General features: G+C 52.1%; 1 protein-coding gene across 41 annotated transcripts in view; it reads right to left on the bottom strand.

Annotated features, from left to right (window-relative positions):
- EP400 (E1A binding protein p400) overlaps window positions 1-23,998 on the bottom strand; it is a 131,327-nt gene that overhangs the window by 5,500 nt on the left and 101,829 nt on the right. For 29 of the 41 annotated variants that reach the window (XM_035258235.3, XM_035258245.3, XM_035258249.3 and 26 more), the window contains 12 exons: window positions 22,042-22,178; window positions 21,846-21,902; window positions 20,041-20,119; window positions 19,669-19,923; window positions 18,287-18,332; window positions 18,097-18,206; window positions 11,761-11,974; window positions 11,420-11,622; window positions 9,353-9,571; window positions 6,966-7,161; window positions 6,452-6,576; window positions 4,059-4,205 (listed from right to left, as the gene is read on the bottom strand). In XM_035258235.3, coding sequence (XP_035114126.1) covers window positions 4,059-4,205; window positions 6,452-6,576; window positions 6,966-7,161; window positions 9,353-9,571; window positions 11,420-11,622; window positions 11,761-11,974; window positions 18,097-18,206; window positions 18,287-18,332; window positions 19,669-19,923; window positions 20,041-20,119; window positions 21,846-21,902; window positions 22,042-22,178 — 1,788 coding nt within the window. The remainder of the gene's footprint in view (window positions 1-4,058; window positions 4,206-6,451; window positions 6,577-6,965; window positions 7,162-9,352; window positions 9,572-11,419; window positions 11,623-11,760; window positions 11,975-18,096; window positions 18,207-18,286; window positions 18,333-19,668; window positions 19,924-20,040; window positions 20,120-21,845; window positions 21,903-22,041; window positions 22,179-23,998) is intronic. The other 12 variants (XM_035258238.3, XM_078337785.1, XM_078337786.1 and 9 more) reach the window with 4 other exon arrangements.

Raw genomic sequence — 23,998 nt, 5'->3', positions numbered from 1 at the left:
AAACAAATGTCCTAACGAGGGTGGGGAACAGGCTTCAAGACCAGCGACACTACGCAAGATAGTAAGAGTCAATTCAAAATAACAGCATTTAGGCCGGGTGCGGTGGCTCAAGCCTGTGATCCCAGCACTTTGGGAGGCTGAGGCGGATGGATCACGCGGTCAAGAGATCGAGACCATCCTGGTCAACTTGGTGAAACCCCGTCTCTACTAAAAATACAAAAGATTAGCTGGGCATGGTGGCGCGTGCCTGTAATCCCAGCTACTCAGGAGGCTGAGGCAGGAGAATTGCCTGAACCCAGGAGGCGGAGGTTGCGGTGAGCCGAGATCGCGCCATTGCACTCCAGCCTGGGTAACAAGAGTGAAATTACGTCTCCAAAAAAAAAAAAAAAACAGCATTTAAAACTTTAAACGTAAATGTAGCTAATGAAAATCCAGAGGGAAACATAAGGAGAAACAGGTAAATGCAGACTCAGAACGGGTCACCTAAGCACGCCTTCTCAGTAACTAGTGGCACAAGTGACTGGGAGGACACAGAAAGCCGAAACCACACAAACAATGAACTTGGCCCAGTCACAGCAAAACCACCTCCCAACTGCACCTGCCCTGAAGACAGCTTGCTTTGGACACAGGCCGTTTTTTAAGAAGACTGACTGTATTTCAGACTAGAGAGCAAACTTCACAGACTGAAATCCTTCAGACCTCACTCTATGATACGAAGATTTTTTTTAAGTCAATAATAAAAAGGAACTGGAAGACCTCACTGGAAATTAAGAAACACTTCCAAAAAGAACCCAAGCATTAAAGAAGAAATCAAATGGAAATTCAAAAATATTTAGGACTGAAGGAAAAGCAAATAATCTGTGAAATAAGCTCAAGTGGTACTCCATCGTAACGAGTCAGAAAATAAATAGCAAAGGAGAAGAAATCAAAGGAAGGAAGTAAAAGCCCTGACAAAAGCCAGCTGTCGTGGCACACACGTGCAGTCCCAGCTACTCCGGAGGCTGAGGAGGGAGAAGTGCTCGAGCTCAAGAGTGAGGCCAGCCTGGGAGCCCAACTCAAACAGACCAGACAAAGCAAGCAGAGCGCGTGAACGAGGCCAAGCTACCCCGATGAGAGCAGCCGCTGCGCCCGTCCACACAAAATGACCAACAGCAGCAGACCCAGCGAGCCACCCCAGAACACGATGATTAACGTGACGAGATTCAGTGACTACAGCCCACCCCGACAGTCCAACTGTCCGCTGTACTGACAGCCCTCGGGCCCGCCCGTACGCACGGGCTTGCTTTCCTGGAGGAGACACAAAATAAAGACGGTGTTTGTTGAAGGTGATACTACAGAAACAGAGAGCAGAAAAAGTGAACAGGAATGGGGGCTGTGAGCGGGGCTGGTAGGGGTGCAGGTGCAGAGGGGTGCACAGGCCAGGAGCTGTGGGCAGCAGGGCTCTGCAGGAGACACACCCCCCAACAGGCACACCTCCCGCCACCCCGCCCACAGAGTCTCCTGGCGGACGGATGGCAAAGAGGAAGCAGCAGAGATGACGACGACCAGGGAAGGGGTGCGGAGGAGGAACAGACAGTGGAAACAGGAAGTGGTTCGGCCAGGAATCTTCTGGAAGTCAAGCACACAGAACTGCCTGCCAACAGGCTGGACCTGTGCAGATGACTGAGGGGTTTCTCAAGGAAGGCCAAAGGTCTAGAGAGACAGCTGCCCTTCCTGAGCCAATGGCCCTTGGCAGGAGCAGGTCAGGCACACACACCGGAGGCGCCTGAGGGGTCAGACATCTCTGGAGACCTGTCCAAGGCAGGGAGGATAAAGAATCTGGAATTCAGGACAGTAAGTGGCTGCAGAAATGAATCTAGGCATCATTTGCACCAAGACAGGACTTAAAGCTTGAGGCTGACCAGGCGTGGTGGCTCACGCCTATAATCCCAGCACTTTGGGAGGCTGAGGTGGATCACGAGGTCAAGAGATGGAGACCATCCTGGCCAACACGATGAAACCTTGTTTCTACTAAAATGCAAAAATTAGCTGGGCGTGGTGGCACGTGCCTGTAGTACCAGCTACTAGGGAGGTTGAGTCAGGAGAACTGATTGAAGCCGGGAGGCGGAAGTTGCAGTGAGCCAAGATCGTGCCACTGCACTCCAGCCTGGCGCCTGGTCAAAGGGCAAGACTCTGTCTCAGAAAAAAAAAAAAAAGGCTTGAGGCTAAAGGAGATAGAGTCTAAGGGAGGGCATCCATACAGATGGGCTTGAAACAAGACAAACAGCCCTGTTTACAAAGAGGAAGTTAACACTTCTAGCCAAGTAGAAAAGAAGAGAATTTTCTTTCTGACAAAAACACAGCAAACACCCTACTTCAGAGTGACACCTGGACTCTGACATTCACCCCTGCGCTGCAGGTCCCAGGCAGCACAGCAAGGCAGGAGAAAGCAGGGGTTTGAGATGGGAGAAGCAGACCGTGGCGACTTAGAGGCGATACAACTGCATACAGAGGAAATGCAACAACACGAAACCAAACCAAACCCTAAGGCAAATTATTCCCACAACCAGAATCTAGCAAGGCAGCCAGAATCAAAAACCAACGTACAAAATGTACCACAGCCAGAGACAGAAAACAGAAATTGAGAAGCATACTGTTTACAAAAGCATCAAACAATACTGATCCCTTAAGAATAAAACCATTCACAACAAATCAGAAAACTTTACTAAAAGACTGAAGTAACAGAAGATGTATCATACTGGTGAATCTGAAGCCAAGACTGGAAGGTGTCAACTCTCCCCCAGACAGAGCTACAGATTCAATGCAATTCTAATAGAATCTTTCAGCAGTTTTGATTGTAGTGTATGAACTGAAGTAACTAAAATCAATATGGAAGTGGGAAGAGCTAAGAACAGCCACGCTGCCCCCAAGGAAGGGTGTGGTCAAGGGACCCGCCTCCAGGCACCAAGTGGGACCAGCACAGCCTCTGAGACAGGAAGCCCTGAGCATCCCCATAGGGTCTCAGTGGAGGCGGAACTGCAATCCATGGATGACAGAATGAGCTTTTTAATAAATAGGACTGAAATAGGGTGTTCACAGGGCACATCAAATGGAATTCCTGTTTCTATCTCAGACCCAAAAACCAATTCCCAGAGGAAGGAAGAGCAGCTGAGAAGGTAAAACTCCCCTGCTCTAACTGAACTCCTGTTTCTGTCTTATACAGAAAAGCCAACTCCAGGAGGGTAAGAGCAGCTGAGAAGGTAAAACTCCCCTGCTCTAACTGAACTCCTGTTTCTGTCTTATACAGAAAAACCAACTCCAGGAGGGTGCAAGAGCAGCTGAGAAGGTAAAACTCCCCGCTCGTAGAAGAAGATGCAGGGAGATGACTCCATAAGCTCTGGGAGGAAGCAGGACACAAAAGCTCTAGGCAGAGAGGAAGGCAGGACGGCATGCTGCGCACATGAAATCAGGAACTCGCGTTCTCCGAAAGATACCAGGTAGAACTTGACCAACAAGAAATATTAAAAAATAAAATAAAATATGTTCTTTGGTTTTTCAAGACGGAGTTTCGCTCTTGTCACCCAGGCTGTAGTGAACCCGCCTCCCAGATTCAAGCAAACTCTCCTGTCTCAGCCTCTTGAGTAGCCGGGATTACAGGTGCCCGCCACTATGCCTGGCTAACTTTTGGTATTTTTAGTAGAGATGGGGTTTCACCATGTTGGTCAAGATGGTCTCGATCTCTTGACTTCGTGATCCGCCCGCCTCGGCCTCCCAAAGTGCTGGGATTACAGGCGTGAGCCACCATGCCCGGCCAAAATCTATTTTTAAAAAAGATAGCAGGAAGGGAGAAGAGGAGCCTAGAACTGGGGAGGCAGCTGTACCCACAGAGCTGGAGACCAACATCCAGGACACGAAGGCAAAACTGGTGACAGCCTGAACAGGCCAGCATGCAGCAGCAGAGCCCTAGGGCAGTGGCGGGAACATGGCCACCCAATGGGAAGTGGTGCTCGGGCACTCCATGGCTCCGCCTGTGCCAGGCTCGGTACCCCCACTGGGCCTTCACCCTGTTCCCCACTCACCTGGATCTGGGTTGGCACTTGCGGGGCCCCGGCCAGTTTCTGGGCCTGGGAGATGGGTGTGGTAAGAAACTGGGTCTTAAGGGCCGGCTGCGTGGCATAGGCCACCTTCTGCTGCGTGCCAGGGGCAGTGATCTGCTGAGCGGTGATCTAGGGAGACACTGGAAATTAGGGCCACAGAGACCAGGCCACGCTCAAGACTCCTGGGACTCCTGCCCACTCTGGGCCCCATGACAGAACCCAGCCCCTTTCCAGCCCCCTCCCAGACCAACCCTGTGCACTCACAAACCCTGCCCTCTGTCCCATCCCTGCCGCTGCCTCCAGGCTGACGTCCGCCCACGCAGCCTGGCCATCAGCTTCTCCTCCAGGAGGCCCGGCCATTCCCTGCAACCTACCCCACCCAGGGTGCTGCTCCCTGCATCGCGGGGCAGGTGGGAGTCCTGACACCCTTGGCACACCTGGGTGTGACTTAGGCGACTGAAAGCGAACACGACCTCCCAAATCCGATTTAAGAACTTGGCAGACATCGAGAACATATTTAGTATAAGGGGTAACAAAGCAGTATGCACAATCTGTGCATATTAAATCAACTTATTGTGCACCTCTGAAGTTTGCGAATCTGCTTTATCAGCCATGCTGTGAAGAAGTAGGGCTTTCTGTTTTTGTTTTTTGAGACAGAGTCTTGCTCTGCTGCCAGGCTGGAGTGCAGTGGTGCAATCTCAGCTCACTGCAACCTCCACCTCCCGACTTCAAGCTATTCCCCTGCCGTAGTCTCTCAAGTAGCTGGGACTACAGGAGCACGCCACCATGCCCAGCTAATTTTTTTGTATTTTAGTAGAGAGGGGGCTTCACCATGTTGGCCAGGAATGGTCTCAATCTTCTGACCTTGTGATTCACCCGCCTCAGCCTCCCCAAGTGCTGGGATTACAGGTGTGAGCCACCACAAGTAGGGGTTTTTAACATGTAAGGACTTTTCTGTCCAATCGTAGGAACGCACAGCCCAGCACTTCAGCTGCAGTCCTCCACTGCTCCATCAAGCACAGATCAGGCCTGAGGGACCATGCCCACCTGCACCTCAGCATGGCCACGTCTGCCCACGGCCCACCGTGATGTGCCCAGGGGCTGCTGACCAGACCTGGGAGGTGAGTCCCGGTACCGCCTCCTTCTCCCAGAGGTAAACTCAGATGACCATCCCGACCCGAAGGACACATACCTCCCTGCAGCAGCCATGCTGAGTGGGGATGCAGGCTGGTCTTTAGGACCCGGCCATAGCGGAGCTGGTGGCATTACCCAGATACCCTGTGCCTCCTGGCCTTGTGTCCCCTCAGTGCTCACTCCCTCTCCCGCTGGGTTCCAAAGGACAGCTCTGATTCCAGCTCCCCACAAAGCACGCCACTGCTTGAAACCAGCAGGGCTTCACTCCCAGGGTCCCCGAGCACAGCCAGTGTCCAGGTGGGGTGGCACACAGGACCCTGGGCCCACTGGAGTCAGCCAGCCACCTTTTACTGGCCCTGTGATCTGGGCAAGTCCTTTTCTCTGAGCCTGTTTCCTCAAAACAACATCCTCTGTCCTGAGGATAAGCACCAGGTGCCTGCAGGGGACCAGCACAGCGTAGGAAACAGGGAGGAAAGGCCCAGCGGCTACCTGCACAGCCATGTGACTTCCCATCAGAGCTCGCCTTCCAGCTCCAGCCAGAGAGCAATGCCAACAGAACATGGGGTCTGAGGGCCCACATCGGCCATCTGGAGCCTGGGAATTGGGCTAAGCAGAAGTCCCTGGAGACAGATGTCTCACCACTGCGTGTCCCTCATGTCGTTAAACACAGCACTGGCTGCCGAGAGGCACAGGTGTCGTCTCAGAGAGCTGGCTGAGCCTGCAGATGCCCTTGGAGCCCAGTGCCCTGCTGCGCTCCCATCCACATCGGGCCCTGGCGTGTTTTCTCCCATTTCCCCCACCAACGTGTACAGGGGCCACATTCTCTGTCTGGGATCCAGACTATGTGGTGTCCCTGTCCTCCATTAGGCGTGCAGGTGGGTCCCGTGGTGTGAGCTGTACCTGCTTCCCTGAGCCCTCTGGCCCCCATCATGCAACTGCACCCACTGTGTCCATCCCAATGCTATGCAGGGTTCTCCCCTAGCTCCCAGCCATCCTCACAGAGCACACCCCCTCCACTCCCCTACCAAGACCTCTGCCTCACTTGGCACATCACACACTGCGGTCACTTTTAAAAAGAAGAAAACCAACAGGGACGACCCACTAGCACCTCCAGCCCTCGAAGCCTCCCTCTGAGAAGACTGGGCTGCAACATGGGGACTTGTCTGCTCAGGACCCTCTCCTCTGGCAACCAGCTCTGGCTTGGCGCAGACCCAGAGGTGAGAATTCCCCGGCCCTGGTACCTTCTGCTGGACGGCTGCCGGGCCCTGGGAGGCCTGGGGCTGGATGGCCTTCTGCTGCTGGACGGCCTGCTGCTTCAGCTTCAGCAGCTGCTGCACATGCACGGGCTGGGCCACCACGGTCTGTCCTGCAGGCAGCAAGCAAGCCGCTTAGCACACTGGGAAAAAAGCTGGAGGCTCATGCCAAGCTCTGTTCCAACTGACTCAGCTCTACAGAAAATAATGAACTATGAAACTCAATGGAGACAAGTAAGCCATCCCTTCACTGCATTAAAATGTTTCCAGGTTCACAGATTACATTTAAATAAAGACAGAAATTTTAGAATGTTAACAGTTCAACGGAGGACCAAGCCTTATGCCTGGAAAGCGTCAAGGCACATTTGTGCCAGAACACGTGGTGGCACGCTCAAGTGGGTGGGTGTGAGGAAAAGACACAGCTTCTTCCACCTACTGCCACCAGAAAGGCTTGAGAAACAGGGCTCGAGCCCAGGAGGGGAGGGTGTGCTGGGGCTGGCACCTGCTGCCTTCTGTGGTTGCCCAATCGCCACGCTGATCCCCGCGACGTTCATGGGCAGGGTGGTGACTCCCGGTGAGGAGACCACGGCTGCTGGGACGGACACCACCGGAGGCTTCGCCAAGGCCACCTGAGCTGGCTGGGGTGTCTGGGTCTGCATCTGCCCTTGCGCCTGCAGCTGAGAAGTGGGAACCCGGGTCTAAACAGTAGAAATAATGGGAGAGTCCAGAGAAATTCAGGACATGGTATGTCTTTCCAAATACTTCTCCACAAAAGGTCAAGCCATGAGAAAATTTACAAAGATTAACAAAGCTGTAAGTAGCCGCGACATTAGAGGAAAACCAAGTGATGTACACGCCACGGGAAATGTGGAGTCGCAGGTCAGCCTGTGCTTCTGAAGCTCCCGCAAGACCTGCAGGCTCACCACACGTGCTGCTGCGCCCAGATGTCAGCGACGTCGCGGGACAGCCCCTTCGCTCCCCTCCATCTCCTGCACCTCACCAGTGACGTTCCCACAGAAGCCTTCACTTCCTGTTCCTTCAGTGACCACTAAACATCAGCCCCATCCCTCACTTCAAAATTACAGCCACCACCTCCCATCTGAAGCCCACCAGGGATGCTGCCACAAAGCACATTTTCTCTTAAATTACCATTTTAAAAATGATAAATGGAAATAGTTCTATTTTTACATGTATAGAGCCTAAGATTACTGGAGGGTGCAGTGACTCACACCTGTAATCCCAGCACTTTGGGAGGCTGAAGAGGTTGGATCACTTGAGGTCAAGAGTTCGAGACCAGCCTGACCAACACGGAGAAACCCCGTCTCTACCAAAAACACAAAATTAGCCGGACGTGGTGGTGCATGCCTGTAATCCCAGCTACTTGGGAGGCTAAGGCAGAAGAATCACTTGAGCCAGGGAGGGTGAGGTTGTGGTGAGCCAAGACTGCGCCATTGCACTCCAGCTTGGGAGGCAAAGTGAAACTCCGTCTCAAAAAAAAGACTAAGATTACCTAAGAAAATACAAAGTAAAAATTACCCACATGTGAATGTTAAAACTGGTATTTAGCCACTGTTCATATCTGCATGGCTCACCATGAATGCAAAAATGACACGAATTAGAAGTATTTTGAAATGTTTCTCTTCTTTACAAAAATCACTTTCAAAGTTGCCTAATATTCCATTGTTTGGATGCTGTATGATTTACTTAATGAAATTCTTAGTAATGGACATTTAATTTCTCCAACATTCATGAAACAAGCTGACTTGTTTATACATCACTTTGTAAATGTTCTGTTACTTCTCTAGGGCATAAGAGGAGTGTTTAGTTAAATAAGCTTGTACACTTTTATAGCTTCATTACCAAAATCCTCTCCCAAAAAGAGGCCACTGATTCCTGTCCACCAAGTCCCTCATGCCCTGGCCACCACTAGATATTAGCACTCTTTTCACTGAATCTGCATTTCTGTGGACATGGCTAAACCAGGCACCCTTCTTCAGTTTTTCATCTACTTCTACTCACCCTGCTGTGGAGGGCTAGCCTCTCCCTGGGAAGACCCCAAGTGGGGGTCCAGTACTCACATGGTCGAGCCAGGGCACCTGGGTCCCCAAATCCTAGCTCTCATGCAGCTGACTGGTTGTGGAATTTGGGTGGGAACTTAGCCTATGTGCCTCAGTTTCTTAACTGCAAAATGGAGCGAATAGTAAGAGCCTTATCCCTGCTTCAGGACAGCCTGTGAGTGCTGGACCAGTCCATGAGCGCTGGACACTGTCTCTTGAAAGACACAAGAGAACGAAGGGAAAAGTCTGACTCGGGGAGGTTCTGTCAGGACAGCTGTCACCAGCACCCCTAGCTGAGCTCTGGTCACCCTGCAGTGATGCTGCCTGCCCCGGGACGCTGGCGACTGCTGAGTGCCTATCTTCCCAGACAGCACTTGCCCCTGATGCGAGTCCCTTCTGAAATCTCCAAATGCTCTCCCTGCCTACAGTGGTCACCTGAGAGAGGTTTTGGAGATGGCCCCCTGCCCATGCCTATGGCTCACATGCATGGCGCCTTCTGCTCCAGCCGCACAGGCCTTGGTCCCTGCCCACTCCCTCAGGAGCACAGGACACCACGCCGGCTGCACCTCACTCCCCTCACTCTCCTCCCCCACCCACAGTCCAGGCCCTGAGAAGCTTGCTGATGCCTGGATGGGCTCTGGGAGCTGCTGCTGTGTTCATACTCCACAGGCAGTGGGGCCCGTCCTCTGTCCAAGGGGCACTAAGTTCTCGGGGAAAAGATCCCATCTCACACTCACTCCTATAACACGTAACACGCACCCGAGCAAGGGCAACAGCTCTGTGAAAACAGAAAGAGGCTGCTTTTGGAAAACAAACAGAAACTGACACTTACAAGCCGGGCCACCTGGAGGTTGGCCACAGTGGTGCCCGTCAGCAGGGCTCCAGGCCTTGGGGCCGTGACTGTCGTGAGCTGGGGGCTCTGCTGCTGTGGGGGCTGCGAGGCCTGCACCTGCACCTGGGCTGCTGGCTGCGGGGGCGCAGACTGGGCCTGTGGCGTTGGTGGCTGTGGGGGCATCTGTAGCTTCTGCTTCTGCATTTTGATGAGGTGTTCCTAAAATACAAGCAAAGTATCTTCTCTTCAACACTGACTGTGCCCCATTCTTTCTAGGTACACGTCCTGATTCTAGGCCACCCCTCTACTGCCCACTCAATACCAACGCAGACACCTGCTACTGTGTAGCATCCAGACCACCTTGCAGGGTCTGCCCTGTATTTTTTAGATGTTCATTTATTAAGAATGAGCATTTCATCAGTGAAAGCTACAAACAGGGATCTGGCTGATGAGTTCACAGCAAAATGTCTATTATCTCTCACAAACAAATCAATTTAGATCTGCAGCACCAACCAAACTTATTAGTTTACAACATAAGTTCAAAAAATCTTTTTAGAAAACTTATACTGAGTTGGTCATGACTATCAAGTCTCTTTTGAAATGCCGGACGTGAAACTGGCTTTGAAATGGATTTGGGAGACGGCAGCGTGAGGAACGAAGGAGCCAGGAAAACAGCTGGCATGCAGGGCTCCCGGCAGTCAAGGGGGTGGGAATGACGGTGAAGGCCCTGGTGTCTCAGTGGCTGAACCGGGACAGGTGACAAGGCACCTGAGTGGCTGTGAGCCAGGGGGTCAAAGCCCAGTTCTGGCTCCTTGATAGTTGCCTCTGCTGGGCCCAGGAATTCTTGGGCACAGTGTTCTAATTTAGCACTGTCCAGTGGCACTTCCTGCAGGACACAAGTGGGTAAGATGGGGACTGCCCAAGGCAGCAGCCACAGCCACATATGGCCACAGAGCCCTCGAGAGATGGCTGGTGTGACAGAAACAGGATGAGCTGAATGTCTCAATTCCACTGGCAGCCCTCCCGACAGCCCGAGGATGGGCCCTCAGCTCAGTCTGCGTCACCAGCAGTCCACCTCTTCCCTTCCAGACCATGGATAGGCCTAGGCTCAGGCCCTCCGGCAGGCCCACAGTGAGCTGAGACCTCAAAATAGTCTTGTCTTTATTCCATGTGTTTTTCTGGTTACTTTTTATGACAAGTATTAATGATCTTCCATTTATGGTAGGGATATAACATTTCCTCCCCCGCCTGCCCTTTGAGACAGAGTCTCATTCTGTTGCCCAGGCTGGAATGCAGTGGCATGATCTCGGTTCACTGCAAACCTCTGCCTTCCAGGTTAAAGCGATTCTCGGGCCTCAGCTGGGATCACAGGCACCTGCCAACATGCCTGGCTAATTTTTCTATTTTTAGTAGAGACAGGGATTCCCATGTTGGCCAGGCTAGTCTCGAACTCCTGACCTTAAGTGATTTGCCTGCCTTGGCCTCCCAAAGTGCTGGCATTATAGGTGTGAGCCACTGCACCTGGCCCAGCATTTCCTTTTAAAATGAATATATTTACATAAAGAACAGCAAAGCTGGTACAGAGGCTGGCAAAAATCAGGTTCATCAGTACCGCAATGACCATCTTTGAGAAACAATCCTGCCCGTGAACCACACCGACACAAACCCAGCATCCCTCGCCTGCTCTCCCAAAACTGCTGAGCAATACCTTCTCACCAGCACTTTCTCTAGTCGAGAACCAAACCAAGTGGGCCCCCTAGTCCTCCCCAGAGACCAATGCTGAACTCCAGGCACCAGACGCCTCCGCAGGAAGACGCATTTGCATGCTGGGCATTAACGCCTCCAAAGTGCTCTGAATGTGCTACCAGATGCTCCTCTAAGGCATGATCAAAGCGTTATGACATGGGAAGTCTTAGGTCAGTAAAACGAAGCACACGTCCTACAAAAAGGCAGTGCTGGACTTTTGCAAAATACACTCTGGACTGCACCATGCAAGCAGGCACCATCTCACAGGCGCAGGGCTGACCAGAAGGCACCCATGTTAGCAGTCCTCTGGGAAATGCTCACCGGCGTCAGCTTGCCCACAGCCTTGATCTGTGCTGGGGACTGGGCCTGGCCCTGGATCTGTGGCACTTGCACCTGAGAGGTCGTCTGTTGCTGCTGCTGCTGTTGCTGCTGCTGCTGCTGTTGCTGCTGCTGCTGCTGCTGGTGCCTGAGAAGCTGGAAGTGTGCAGGTGTGATGGTTTTTCCAGGGAGCTGAACTCCTGTGGCTATGAAGAGGTTTGCTTGTTAGGTCTCGACAGGGATACTCGCCCACCTTCAGATCCTCATTCTCAGCAAGCAGCAGCTGAGCCCTCACACGCTCCAGAGCGGACACGTGGCAGAGGGAGCTCCCAGCCTGGCTTTACCTTGGGACACCTGAGGCACCAAAGATCGCGCCTGGGTCTGCACTGGGGTCAGGTTGGTAGTGACCACAGCCGAGGCTGTCACAGAAGTGACCGCTCGAACACCCTGAGTCGTTGCCATGGACACCAGGTCAGGGGTCGCCGTGGCTGGGGAGCCGACTGCCCGTGGCGGGGGCTGGGTATGCACCACCTGGGTGGGAGCAGAGCCTCCCGGTGTCTAGAAAAGGCAAACAGAGGACCTCATCAAACATTTCACGTGGCACTCAGGGCTGTTCACACTCAGAGCAAGGAAGACAAGAGCACCCAACTCCAGAGGTGAAGCAAGTGAAACACGCTACAGCTTAAAGTCTTTTGATGACTACTGATTTCATGTGCAAATTCCAAAGCAAGTGCCTGGAGTTACAGAGCAACGTTTTCTGACAGCGGGTCACAGCACCCACAAAAACACGTTTCGGACAACGACACTCCCATGCATCTGTGAGAAGGCTGTCTTGTCCCTCCCTCTCTGCACAAAGACCTCTCAGACCCAGGAACGTAACGACTGTCCTTGAGGCACCCATGCTACCCATAAACACATAGCCCACAGCCCTAGCTCTCTACCGCAGTCCCCATCTGTCCCGAAACTACAGCTCCAAGTCTCTCGTCATGTGCTTGGGGTCTTGTGGCATCTCACCTTCATGCTGCCTAGAATTCAGAGCATTGTGCTGTCTCCTGCAGTCCCTCTGGCCCACAGGCAGAAGTGGCAGCCAGAGTGGCCCACTCACCCTATCCTACCTCGCCCCACTGCCCTTCCTCGTCCCGCCATAAGCTGGAAGACAAACGCAAGAGTGCCACCTCCGCAGTGTCCCTTCAGCTGACCTCTGCCCACTCCCTTGGTTCCGACATGCAGTGTACTTTAGTCTGCCTTGGTCCTTTTTATGTCTCACTGCTTATCATGGATGGAATCCAATGGAAATCCATGTTTTCATTCACCCCAGCTACTGTGTTTCTTTTCATCTCCTTTCTTGCCTCCTCACCAACGTCCCCTGCCACGGTTAGGAGCAACTCACTCTGCTTATCATGGATGGAATCCAATGGAAATCCATGTTTTCATTCACCCCAGCTACTGTATGTTTCTTTTCATCTCCTTTCTTGCCTCCTCACCAACGTCCCCTGCCACGGTTGGGAGCAACTCACTCTGCTTATCATGGATGGAATCCAATGGAAATCCATGTTTTCATTCACCCCAGCTACTGTGTTTCTTTTCATCTCCTTTCTTGCCTCCTCACCAACGTCCCCTGCCACGGTTGGGAGCAACTCACTCTGCTCCGGCTTTTCCGGTGGTTCCTCTGGAATGACCACAGATACCTGCCCAAGCCTAAATAGTCCCTCCTCCTCCTGGACAGAGACGAGATGTGTGCACAGGTCAGCCCCCTGCCCCTCCCCCAGCTCGCATGTTGTTATCCTGGGTGTTCATTTCCTCTTCCTAACCCTGAGCTCCTGCATTCATCCACGAGTCCACCTTGTCACCACTTCCAGCTGGGGACACCTTCCTTCTGCTTAAAGCCTATCATTTAGTGAAGGTCAAAAGCTGAAAATGTCTTTATTTTCCTGCTGTTCTTTAAGATATTTCCGAGAGATGCAGAGCCCCAGGCTGATGGCAACTTTCTTTCACGGGCCCTCTGCCACCCGTTGGCTCCTGGCCTCACTGCTGCCGCTGAAGGTGACCTGCCTCGTCCTACGGCTGCTTGGAAGGCCTCTCGGTCACTGGCATTGCGCAGCTGTGGATTCCTGTTGCTCATCCTTGACTGGTGACCTGACTTTCTGCGTCCATGCATTAGTCTCACTACTAAGTCCTGGAAAATGATTCCATCTTCAAACATTGTCTCTGCTCAGTTTTCTGGCAGTCACCTATTAGACCCCGTCACTACACCTTCCATGTGTTCACCTTGTCACCCCATGTGGCATGGAGGATGTCTTCTGGTTTCACTTCCACTTCACTAATTTTTCTCCTCAATTGTGTGATGTTAAAGCCCGTTCGTGAGCTTGGGTTTCTCCCCCCACTTTTGGTAATTACATTTTCTAAAAGTTCTCTATATTCTCAGTACAGATATTCTCAATCTTCTCTTTTATTTCTTTAAAATAGAAAGCATAGTGTTTTTTTTTTTTTTTGAGACAGAGTCTTGCTTTGTTGCCCAGGCTGGAGTGCAGTGTTGCAATCTCAGCTCACTGCAACCTTTGCCTCCCGGGTTCAAGCAATTCTCCTCTCTCAGCCTCCTGAGCAGCTGGGACTACGCGCCACCACCCCTGGTTTATTTTTTTTGTATTTTTAGTAGAGGTCAGGTTTCACCGTGTTAGCCAGGATGGTCTCGATCTCCTGACCTTGTGATCTGCCCGCCTCAGCCTCCCAAAGCACTGGGATTATAGGAGTGAGCCACTGCGCCCGGCCTGAAAGCATAACTTTTATCATCTAAACCTGACAATTCCAACATCATACATCTTTACAGGCCTATCCACTGTTCTGCTGATTACTGACAATGCCTTGTTTTCTTCTGTGTTTAGTTGTGTTGTGCTGTACTGTATTATACTAGAAAACTACTGGTGGAGAGTCTCAGAAGTCAAGAAAGCACAATCCTCCGGAGCGAATCCGTGTTTGCTCCTGGGGGTCAGCTGCCCGGGAACACGCCCACCCAGGTCTACTTCCCTTGATGTGAGGGAGTTTGGGAGACTCTTTGAAGGTAGCGTCAACTGGAGCGGCTAACTGACCGCCGCACAGCTGAGCTGGGGCTTCAGCCTCTCGAGGATAGTCCCCACCGCGCTCCTCGGCTCAATCCAAGGGCAACTCTCCTTTTGACCCCTGAAGGCCAAGGGCAGATGGATCTGCTTATGGTTCACCCTTGGCCAAAGGGTTTAGCCACCTGGGGGGCCCTGCCTCAATGTATCAATAGTTTCCTTTTAGACTCTCCACCTTGGCCCAGCATTGGACCTGAGTTCCCCCATCCCACAAGCTGAAATTTATTTTCAAGGCAAACATAACTTCAACGAATCCTGTTTCTCTCTCTGAGTCTCTTCCCTGCCTCAGATTTGGGTCTGATAATTATTTACTCTTGTCAGCTCCCTGAAGTTGTAAAATTTCCTATCCAATAACTTTAGTTATTTTCATTAAGAGGTGGTATAAAAATAACTCATCTTTTTACCAGAAGCAGAAGCTGTCCCTTTCTGGACCACTTAAACAGTTTTCTCATTCGGACTACTCGGGAAGCCGAGGCAGGAGGACTGCTTAAGCCTATGAGTGTGAGGCTGCAGTGAGCTGTGACTGCACCACTGCACTCCAGCCTGAGCAACAGCAGGATGCTGTCTCCAAGAGGGGGAAGGGGAGGGGGAGGGAAGGAGGGGAAGAGAAGAGGAGGAAAAAGAGGAAGAGAAGGAAGAGGAGGAAGAAGGAGCAATCATTTTCTCCCTAGCCTCTTCTGCTCTAATCAGTTCTACAGATGTAGCATCGCATTAATTTTTTTAGACCATCTCTTTGCTCTAAGACTGCTAAGGGTTCCCCACTGCCTGGTAAATAAAAGCCACAGTCTTTAGCCCCACATCCAAACCCTAATACAATCTAGCCTCAATATTACAAAGTGTCAAGCTCACAGTAGCCACTCAGTAAAAACCTTTTAAAGGCAGGGAACCACTATTTCTCTCAAATATCCCTTGTGTTCTATTCAAAAATGATATTCTCACAATATCCTTTGTGTTCCAAATAGAACAACGTGCCATTCTCCATGGACACCATTGCCTTCCCCAGACCCTCTGCTCACACGACCAGCCCTGCCTCCAGAAGGGCCACTTCTGTGGATGACGCACGGCCTGTCCTCTTGAAGCCAACACCCCCTTCTCCTGAAAGCCTCCTCTGAGTCCCCCGAATCAAATCACCAACAAGCTCACCACTGCTATCTGCACCTCTCTCGTGTTCCAGCCACAGAACTCCAAGACCCCCGTGAAAGCGCCCCGTGTCCTGGAGCCACAGCACTATGCCCACAGTAAGGAAGAGCACCTATCCATCAAGAGCCACTCGAAAACATGTTGTGAATGAAATTCTCTACATTTTAAAATGCCACAAAGAAGGTCTTTTTCAAAGGAAAACGCTAAATGCAGTGATCCTGGCTTGGCGCCTCACAGACGGGGATGCTCGAGTGCCTAGGCCTGACGGCGCCCGCTGTCCACTGCGGTGACCCAGCCCGAAGCTGTTCACTGCAAAGGAGAAAGCAGATCACATCCTAGAACACCTGTGTGTACTTGGGTGTTTTAACAGCTTTCCCGAAGGATGACTTACAGACAGTACAGTATGTGGTTCTATGAATTCTCATGGACCGGTATCTTCACGTAGCTACTGCCATGACGCACCACACCCAACATTCTCACGTTCCTCTCTGTAGCTGAGCCCCTCCTGCACCTCCGGCACCTTGCAATCATTCATCTGTTTCCCGTCTCTCTAGTTTTACCATTTTTATAATGTTATTTAAGCAGAGTCATACAGCATATGAAGCCTTCTGAAACCATTCGCTTAGCTGCAAAATGCAGCATGGATTATGCTTCTGTATTGCTTGGTAGGATTGGGCTGTATGAATGTACCACGGTTTATCAGCCTATTCACCAGCGGAAGGGCATTTGGCTGTTTCCTTTTTCAGCAATCCCAAATAAAGCCACTATAAAAACTGATGCTGAGGGTTCTCGTCGTGGGGCTTTCACTTCTCCTGGGAAAATGCCTAGCTGCAGACCTCCTAACCCATGGCACGGGGATGCCTGGTTTTCCAAGAAAGGACGAAACTATTTCTGGAAGCGGCTGTACGCTCTGCATTCCCATAGCTTGTGCGAGAGTCCCAGCTGCTTCGTGACTGCCAGGCTTCTGTTTCCGAAGCCACTCTCCTAGACACATCACAATGGATCACTGAACTTGTGAACCCCGCATTTCCCTGACGACTCGTGACGCTGGGCAGCCTTTCAAGGATGTATTTGTTCTTCTCCCTTCTTGGTGAAGTGACGGCTTAACCTTCCGCCCATTTTATAAAGTTGTTTTCTTATTACTGAGTTGAAGAAGCTTTCTATTTTCTTCCAGTCCATGCTTTTCGTTTTCTTACTATTGCTCAAGGAGAGGAAGTTCTTCAGTTTGATGAAGTCTGACGTATTAACTTTTCTGAGTAGCAAAGACTTTCTCCTGGAAACGTGACTGTTTTGGTTTACAGTGTCGCTTTTGCTTTTACACGCCCACCTGTGATGCACCTGGAGTGGCTTTCATATTCGGTGTGAGTTTCGGGCCAGGACTCGTTCTGCACACGGCTGCCCAATTGTTACAGCACAGTTTGCTGACAAGACAGTCTGTTCGCCACTGAGCTCCCTTGGCACTTCGGCTGAGGTTAACTGAAAATGTGTGTGTGGGGTCTATTTCCGGACTGTATCCAATTCCGTCATCTACACATCTACCCCAACGCCCACCATCTACATCTTCACCAGACCCAAGAGAGACTGCATTCTATTCGCCAAAGCACTGCTGACTCTGAAACGTCGTTCCTTCTCATTCAGGTGTGCTGCCCTGAGTCTGTTAACTGTTCGGAAAATGGAGATACAATTCTGGGCTCCTTGTTCTCACTTGAGTTTGGTTCTGATGATAAAACACCCAAGAGGAGCAGGTGGTCCGAGGGCACCGCACAGCTCTGCACCTTTGCCTAGGTGTCTCCTCTCTGCCTGGGTGGGCTGCACCTACTGCTTCCCGGGTCTCCACGTTCCGTAGAAACTGCCCACTCCTCCTGTGCCTGCCTGCTCCTTGCACACACCCAGCCATGCCCTCATAGGATGCTGTGTTCCCTCCCCTAAAACCACGCCCCCAAGAGGTGGCATCTCTCGACTTCCCCACATGCGCACGGTGACAAGCACATGGGGGGCACCTGTGGCAACAGAATCAGCAGCGCACCCTCACATCCCACCTATCTCTTCTCCAAAATCGTCCTAAACACCCCTACACACACACCTACACGCGCACACATACCCTCATCACATGCCACCTCCCTCCTCTCTAAAATCCTACAGGGAGGGGACATGTCACACACACATCCCTACACATACACATCACCTACACACACCTACACAGACACACACAACTACCTCATTTTTATCCCTCAGACAAAATGGAAACCATCCCCCAAACAGCTGAATGTTTCTGAAACTGACATACTAATCTACTTATTTTATGAAATTCAAACTCGACAGTAGTTTTCTAACCAATGGAATACTTAAAAAGAAGAATTAACAGACAAGTGAATAATTTCCCCAGAATGCAGTCATGGTGCATGAGCCAGATGGAGGGCAACTCACAGTCAAGGCCCCGGGAGCCACTGGCGATGCCAGGCGCTTGTTGATGGACTGGAAGGTGGCAGCTGGGACCCCTGCGATGGTGTTTACGATCACGTTTCCGCTCACGGTGCCTGTGGAGACAGGCGGGCGTTAACGCCACAGCACCAGGAGAAACCGAGTCCACATTTCAGCATTTCTGTATTTATCTTACCAGTGGGTATGCTCGTCCCAGTAACTGATGTTTTAATGGTTCCTGCCTATTTAAAAAGAAAATTCACTTTAATTTCATGTCAGGCTCTCCCCTGCATAAACTCTCCAAAGGCTCCCACTTATTCAGAATCAAATCCAAACTCCACCACGTCCACACAGCCACCCAAGCTGACTCTGGCCCCCGTCCCAGCCTCTCCAGCTCATTCTACCTGGCTGTGCTTCCAACTGCTACCCCACTGTCCCTGCCCCCCACCCCACGGTCCTTCCACCCCCACCGCAGGGTCCCTCCACCCACACCCCGCTGTCCCTCCACTGCTCTGTCCCTCACCACGAATCCAGCCACACTGACCTTTCTGGCCCCCATATCAGCCAAGCTCAGGGCCTCTGTACTTGCTGTTTTGCTCTTCTCACGACCGACTCCTTGTCATTCAGGCTTTAGCTCAAATGCCAACTCCTCAGAAAGGTGTTTCCTAACAAGCCAGTCCCGCCCTGTGCCACCCTGACTCCCTCTCAGGAGTGTTTAGAATGATCTCTTTAGCTGCCTCCCTCCCCTGTGGGACGCAGCTCCAGCGCGTGGGCACTGTCCATCTTGCCCAGCTTGCACCAGGCAGTCTTCACACAGATATCTTTTGAATAAATGAGGACTGGAGTTGCCTAAGTACATATAAAAATTCCACTACAGCAAACACTTTTTAAAAACTATTGCAGGAAATGGTTCCTCGTCACAAACACATCTTTATGCCGGCCTGATAGTGCAAAGCGTGGGTTTCCCGAATGCGGCTCCTGTTCTCTGCAGGTGTGATTCTGTGCATGTGATTTCGGTGTCTGTGCGGCACACGGACACACACAGTTCAGAGATGCACAGAGCATGGGCATGGGGTGCGCAGCCGCAGTCTGCAGGTCCTCACCCTGCCTTTCTTTCCTCTATGCCTCTTGTGCGCTTTACAGCTTTTCTACAACAGGCATTCGAGACTGATGTGTGTGGGTGAGCACACAGGGCCACGCTTTCGGGAGACAGCAGCACGGGCGGCACCTGCTCTCTAAGCATGCAGGAAGTACGGAGGTGACGCGCCACGGGTATGTTTTACAAAACCAGGCAATTCCAAACTTCCCAGTTACCTCCACTAAAAGGACCTGCCTCTACCTGACACATCCAATAAAACCACTAAGCCCACAAAAGCCCTGGAGGAGAGAAATGGCAGAATCTGGATGAAAACACACTTCCTGTAGGGTGAGACTGAGCCTTTACCCATTTCTTCAGAGGAAGGCCTATAGGCTGGAAATGTGGCAACAAGTCTCTGTTTTAACAAAAAGCACTTGAAGCAAGTGCGGGTGTGGGTGTCTTCCCAAGGAGAGGAAGCCAGTGGGGAGGCCCCTGCTCACCAGCACAGCAGCACTGCCCCCCGTCGTGATTGCGGGCTGCGCCTTCGCTGATGCCTGCACAGGCTGTGGCTGGGTCTGGGGCTGCGGCTGGGGTTGGGGCTGGACAGCTGGTGGCCCTGCTGGCGGCTGGCTGCCCGCTGCCTGTGGTTGTGGCAATGGTGGCGGCGGTTGCTGCGGGGGTGGTGGGGGCTGCGGCTGGGGCGGGGGCGGCTGTGCCACGGCCGGCTGCTGTGCCTTCTGCTGATCAGCCAGAGCCTAAGGGGCCGGAAAGGAAGAGGAGCCACTGGAGGGGCGAACCTGGCCTGCACACCCCCTAGATGAAGTCACAGCCACCACATCTTCCCACTCAAGCAGAAGGGCCCAGACCACTACCTTTTTCTCTTTTGCGATTCGCTCTGCACGGAGAGATGCAACCTGGATGGGAGGCAGCGGCTTGTCATAGTTGATTCCACTGAAAGACAGATGCAAAGGTTAAAAACATACAGGCAAGTTTTAAGGTGGACAAGTACCCTACACACCATGCTGTCACATGCCAGGGCAGCTCAAGAGATGAGGACATCAAGCCAGGCGCCCAGCTTGCCCTGCAGGAGATGAAGCCGCCTGGACCCTGTCCTCAGCCTGGCGCCGAGTCCTCTTTCTTCTGAGGCTGACCCACCCTCTGGGAGAAGCATCTCTGAACACATCCCCAGCATACCTGCGGCAGCCCCCACACCCACAGCTCCGCCTCATGTGCCTGCACTGTACTCTGGAAAATCACCATCTATCCCCACTGTGAGGACGCCCTCGAGTTCATCTCCAGTGAGGTAAAGGAAGGGCGGGACTGCGCCTCTCATTCCCCACGGAGTGCCCAGACTCCACACCGTGCAGGCTCGCAGCAGGTCAATAAATATTAGTTCGGTGAATTCACTCTTCATTTAATTGACAACATGAATCAAATGCCTGGTCTGGGCTTCCAGGCACTAGAGTCCCAGTGACCACAGCACTCCCATCAGAAAACCAACAGGTAAAATGTGCAGTAGGTCTGAAGACACACTGCCAGCTGTGAGGGAAGCAGCAGGGCAGGGGTTCAACTCTCAACAGTGCGCTCTGAAAATGGAGGGTGGTCAGTGAGGCCTGGCGCATGGTTGCCAGCACTCTGGAAGCACCCCAGGGCCAAAAGTCAGGCCCAGACAACTGCAGAGCACAGGCAGAAGGGAGTCCTGGGAGATGGGTTCTGAGTTGACGCCCTCTGACAAGGACCGCTCTGCCACTATGTGGAAAGGGGGCCACAGAATGAGGAAGCCTCCAACTGCCACTGTGTGGCAACAGTGCCTAAACCAGACACACACCAAGCAGATCTCCTTTTCAACGTTTTATAGGAAGAGTCAAATGGTCAGAAACACTGCAGATACCCACGTGCCTAGCACTAGGGTTCCACTCTGGGGTTCCGCCATCCGAGTCTCACCCCAGGGACTTGCTGGCATCTACCCATCCATCCATTCCTCTTGGCATCTCCCCTGCAGAACTTCAGGGAAGTTCACACACCCCTAAGAGTGACATGTTCATCCCAGACATGGCTGGGATGGGTCCACTGGCTCACGCCTGTAATCCCAGCACTTTGGGAGACTGAGGCGAGCAGATCACCTGAGGTCAGGAGTTCGAGACCAGCCTGGTGAAACCCATCTCCACTAAAAAAAAATACAAAAATTAGCTGCACGTGGTGGCAGGTACCTGTAATCCCAGCAACTCGAAAAGCTGAGGCAGGATAATTGCTTGAACCTGGGAGATGAGGGTTGCAGTGAGCTGAGATCGCGCCACTGCACTCTAGCCTGGGCAGCAGAGCAAGACTCCAAAAAAAAAAAAGACATGGCTAACAAAATCAGTGCCTGAGAGGCAGGGCTGGAGGAACACAGCCCCTTGTGGTGGACCGTACAGCCCTGGCACACTCATCACATCTGTCAGAATCTTTCCCCAGCGAGGGCCGGCAGGGACAATCCCCGTAACACAGAGGCAGGGCAGGGGCCGTCCCGCAGCAGGAGAAGTGCCGTCTCTCCCTCGGGCTCTGCGAGATACCATGTCCAGCTGATGCCTGAATACGCTAAGTGCATAACTATTTGCTGAACTCACTCAACTCAGATGACACTGAAGGAAATCCTTCCCAAAAGTAATAAATGTATCACAAATAGAAAAATACCTACCTTTCTGCTAACACAGACGCGTGCTTGGGGTTCTTCTGAAAGGGATTCATGCCAAGCCTGCAGTATAGACGGTGAGACAGCAATTACTAAATAAAGAAAATATCTGAAGAAGAGTATGTTAAAACCACATCAAAACCAAGGTTCACACAATCCACTCAGTCATAATTAATGTAACATGAGAACTTGGGAAACATACAGAGGTTTGATCGGGGGGCTCCTCTTGCCCGCGGTCATTTTCATTAAGTCAAAGTGGCTCGTGTACAGCTGGGTGTGTGTGGCATTCTCATCCTGGGCGTAGATCTGGCTCGTACGGAGAGGACGGTTGTTTTTACTCTGAAACGAAATTGAAGAGAGTACACCCAAATTAGGCAGTAGGGACAGAAGGTAGCACGGGATACAGGGCTCACTGGGTGGGAAAAGCCTGAAGCTGAACTCGCCAGCGCTCGACACAAACTTCCTTTTCTCAGTCCTTCTTTCCAAGCCTGAGCCTAACCCAACAGCAGCAGCATTAAGTGGCTGTTCCTGCAGACTGCTATGACACTCCCCAGCCCATACTAACTCTTTCTGGGTGTTCTCTCACATAAGTCCCATAATCACCCCAAAAGGGAGAAGGTCTCCACTGTGGGCTGAGGGAACAAAACAGGTGTGCAAAGTGCCCGAGGTCACATGTCAGGTGAGAGCAGGCTGTGAGCCTTCACCTGCTAACACCAAGGGGCAGCACAGACTGCCCTGGACACCACTGTCCTCTGTCCATGGTGGACAGTGAAGCTGGTGCAAGCCCAGTGGTATCTCAAAGTACATTTTTGGGGGTCTTTAGTCGTGCTTGTGCCTGGCGGTCTTTCCTTCATAAATCGCACAGCTAAACAATGTGACTGAAACGTGGGCTGCTTACTCCCAAGACATCTTAGCACCCTGCAGAATTTTAAAGCAACTCCTTCCTCTGTGAAGTGAACAACCATCCCAGGGATGCCATCTGTGCAAGGTCAAGGTCACAGAGGCAGCGAAGTCAAGCCCAGAGCTCAAGCACCTCCTTCCTCACCCAGGGCTCTTCCCCGTGCTCAGGGTCACAGAGGCAGCGAAGTCAAGCCCAGAGCTCAAGCACCTCCTTCCTCACCCAGGGCTCTTCCCCGTGCTCCAGGTCACAGAGGCAGCGAAAAGTCAAGACCGGAGCTCAAGCACCTCCTTCCTCACCCAGGGCTCTTCCCCGTGCTCCTCTAAACTCTGGTCATTCTCATGAACAGGCGTCTAAGAGAGTATGCCAAGGCGAAAACCAAGACTCTCACATGCCACAGCAGTACAGGCCCGGGTACGGGCGTGTCTGTGTGCACACATATCCTCCACTGTTAGAGGAACACCCTAAATTCTGAAAGCAACACCAAGGACAGCCAGAACTAGAAACCAACACACAAGGCCACATCGCGTCAGTCTGCTTCCGAACACTGCACTATATAGGGAAGCATTTCCTCCTGTCTGTCAGCCTAAGAGGAAGCAAAGGGAAGCAGGGAGAAGAGGGGTGTAAGTAAGGCCAGGCCTATCATACATGACGCTGGACGGCTGAGCTGAGCTGAGCCAGGCCAGAGGTGGAAAGACTGTGTGTCTGGAAACAGAGCTGTTGTGCAGGTTCTAATTGGCACGAACGCCCCTACCCACGTGGTACCCTGGAGCCCCGCAGGCTCTGAGAAGTGGGGCTGTCCCACTCACACACACGTCCGACCACTGTCACTATCACAGGCTTCCATGGGGTGTGAGGGACTTGGAGGCTCTTGTAGGAGGCTTGGCAAGTCACCGTGGGGTCCTCTAATGCAAAGAAACACATCCTTTACATACAGAATAAGAGGCTCTAGAGAAAATCCTAGGTCTCAGATTTCTGTTGATTCCTAAAACACAGGTTAAGACTGAATCTTACTCCATGCTTCCCTGCACAGGCTCTTAACAAAGTGCTCACGCTTAGAACATTGCCCTCGGCTGGGTGCAGTGGCTCAGGCCTATAATCCCAGAACTTTGGGAGGCCAAGGCAAGTGGATTACCTGAGGTCAGGAGTTCGAGACCAACCTGGCCAACATGGTGAAATCCCATCTCCACTAAAAATCCAAAAATTAGCCGGGTGTGGTGGCAGGCACCTGTAATCTCAGCTACTTGGGAGACTGAGGCAG

This window comes from Callithrix jacchus, chromosome 9 (assembly GCF_049354715.1).
Source record: "Callithrix jacchus isolate 240 chromosome 9, calJac240_pri, whole genome shotgun sequence".
NCBI lineage: Eukaryota > Metazoa > Chordata > Mammalia > Primates > Cebidae > Callithrix > Callithrix jacchus.
The sequence above is the reverse complement of the archived record's forward strand: the minus strand, read 5'-3'. Positions and strand labels throughout refer to the sequence as shown.